The sequence below is a fragment of the Arachis duranensis genome, chromosome 8 (assembly GCF_000817695.3).
Source record: "Arachis duranensis cultivar V14167 chromosome 8, aradu.V14167.gnm2.J7QH, whole genome shotgun sequence".
NCBI classification, from domain to species: domain Eukaryota; kingdom Viridiplantae; phylum Streptophyta; class Magnoliopsida; order Fabales; family Fabaceae; genus Arachis; species Arachis duranensis.
In genome coordinates, this window is record NC_029779.3 from 25372398 (window position 1) to 25374360 (window position 1963).

The 1963-nt window shown below is 37.6% G+C and overlaps 1 protein-coding gene across 1 annotated transcript; it reads right to left on the reverse strand.

Annotated features, from left to right (window-relative positions):
* Positions 1-238: 238 nt before the first annotated feature.
* On the reverse strand, positions 239-1735 carry LOC107461385 (protein FAR1-RELATED SEQUENCE 5-like). Its single transcript, XM_021130124.1, has 2 exons — positions 1642-1735; positions 239-663 (listed from the first exon to the last, which is right to left on the reverse strand). Exons 1-2 carry the CDS (start codon positions 1733-1735, stop codon positions 239-241), a joined length of 519 nt encoding a protein of 172 aa, XP_020985783.1.
* Between the last annotated feature and the right edge of the window lie 228 nt (positions 1736-1963).

Genomic DNA, 1963 nt, shown 5'->3' on the forward strand with positions numbered 1-1963 from the left:
CATCAACCCATACTGCACTCTTAAATTTACACTCATCGTCCAACTTCACCGCGTAAAAGAAGTTCGGATTGATGTCCTTCATTCTCCTAAAGTAGCTCATCATCTCCCTGACAGTTCATCATCTCCTTGACATTCGCATTCATGTTGCTGGTTCGGAGCCTTGCTGATCCTTTTCTGAGAATTCCAGATTAGACAGGCCCCCAGCCTCATTTGTCAAAGCTAGAAATGTCTTGTTTGGTCAAATCCCAACCTCATCATTATCCTCGATCACGCACTTCGCATGCATGGTCAGCTCCCTATACTCATGGTAGTGCACCGCCTTTCTCACTGAACATGGGTGCGAGTGCCTCAACTCAACCTTGAACAAAATCCACTCTTGGATGTCCTTATCAAACTTCACATATATCCTTACCTTGCACCCAGTAGCTGAAATCGTGTTCTTCCGCGTTGGTGCTTTGACACGAGACCCGCAAAACCCGTCGCGATTACAGTGGATAGCTTCGTTAACGGGTTTCTTTGTGATCTTGTCACATGTTGTCGTCATTATCTTAGTTGCAAATCCTACATTCTTTGCGTAAGTAACATAAAATTCATGAGCCATCTGCAACTGCACAAACCACATTTCAACTTTTGGTATTTCGTCTTCTTGAAGGCAACCATGATCTGGTAATTACATTTCAGATTAATTATAAAAAAATCAATACCATTAATGATCAAATCAAACATGCAGATCATGACTACAAAAAATTAAACTATAGTCCAAAACCTCGTAACCAAGATCCATCTCTTCACTTCCAACTTCAACAACATCCGACAGTTACATGACCTACAATTCCAAAATAAATACAGAAACAAAAAAAATCCTTATTAAATATCATGTAAATAAAACCTCAATAACCAGCACAAAAAACGTAACAAAAACTAGAAATCAAGTCAATCATCCTAACAATTCTAGGTTAAAAACAAATGCATGAAAATGACCATTCTAGAATTACTTATTTTATTTTATCTATTATATAAGGATTGTAACTACTATAGATTCTCTTTCACAATGTCATTGTACGTCACATAGCTGAACATGCATTAGATACAATTACCATACACATAATTCAGTCCTCGATTTCAATGCCTGCATCACCCTAGAGTTGTTATTTTTATTCATTCAATGACCATCATGTATACTTATATACATAAATTCTTATCTACACATGTAGGAAGCATATAAGCATACCATTCATTATAAAACAATCATATAAGCATATCATTAATTAATTTATACAAATTCTCCATACATATAAGCATATAAGCATGAAAAATAAGCATATAATATGCAGGAAGTATATAAACATACCAAATTATTTGCAGGAAGCATATAAGCATACCATACCATTATAAAACAATCATATAAGCATGACATGATTAATTAATTTATACAAATTCTCCGTATATATAAGCAAACCATTCAATATAAAACAATCACAGATTTGGTAAAATCACAAATTCTCCTTCACATCTGGGTAAGCATTAAACATAAACAACAACACGCCATTTGCATTGAGATTTAAAATTTAAATCAGTTGAAAAATAACTATCTATTATCAATGTTTTGAACGTAGTTACTCACCTTATTCAATTGCTCACCGTCGATGACGAAATGGTCGGCTACGTTTTCATGTGGATTCGATGAATTCTCATTACCGACGGTAGATGGAACACAACCCAGCGGATCAACCATATCGCACTCCATTAAGGACTTCGACTGGGTGATGTGCGTGAAGGAGGAAGCACACTTGAAACACCTTCATCTTGCGACGTCGACATTGGGAAGAAGGCACACACTGCTGGACGTCCGGGTTGCTGCGTTGCCGTGAAGATCAACCAAACGAGAGGAACGTCATGATGGGCGGTGGACTGTGCGAATGACGAGGCCGGTCGGAACAGACTCGGACGGCAGGCGGTGATT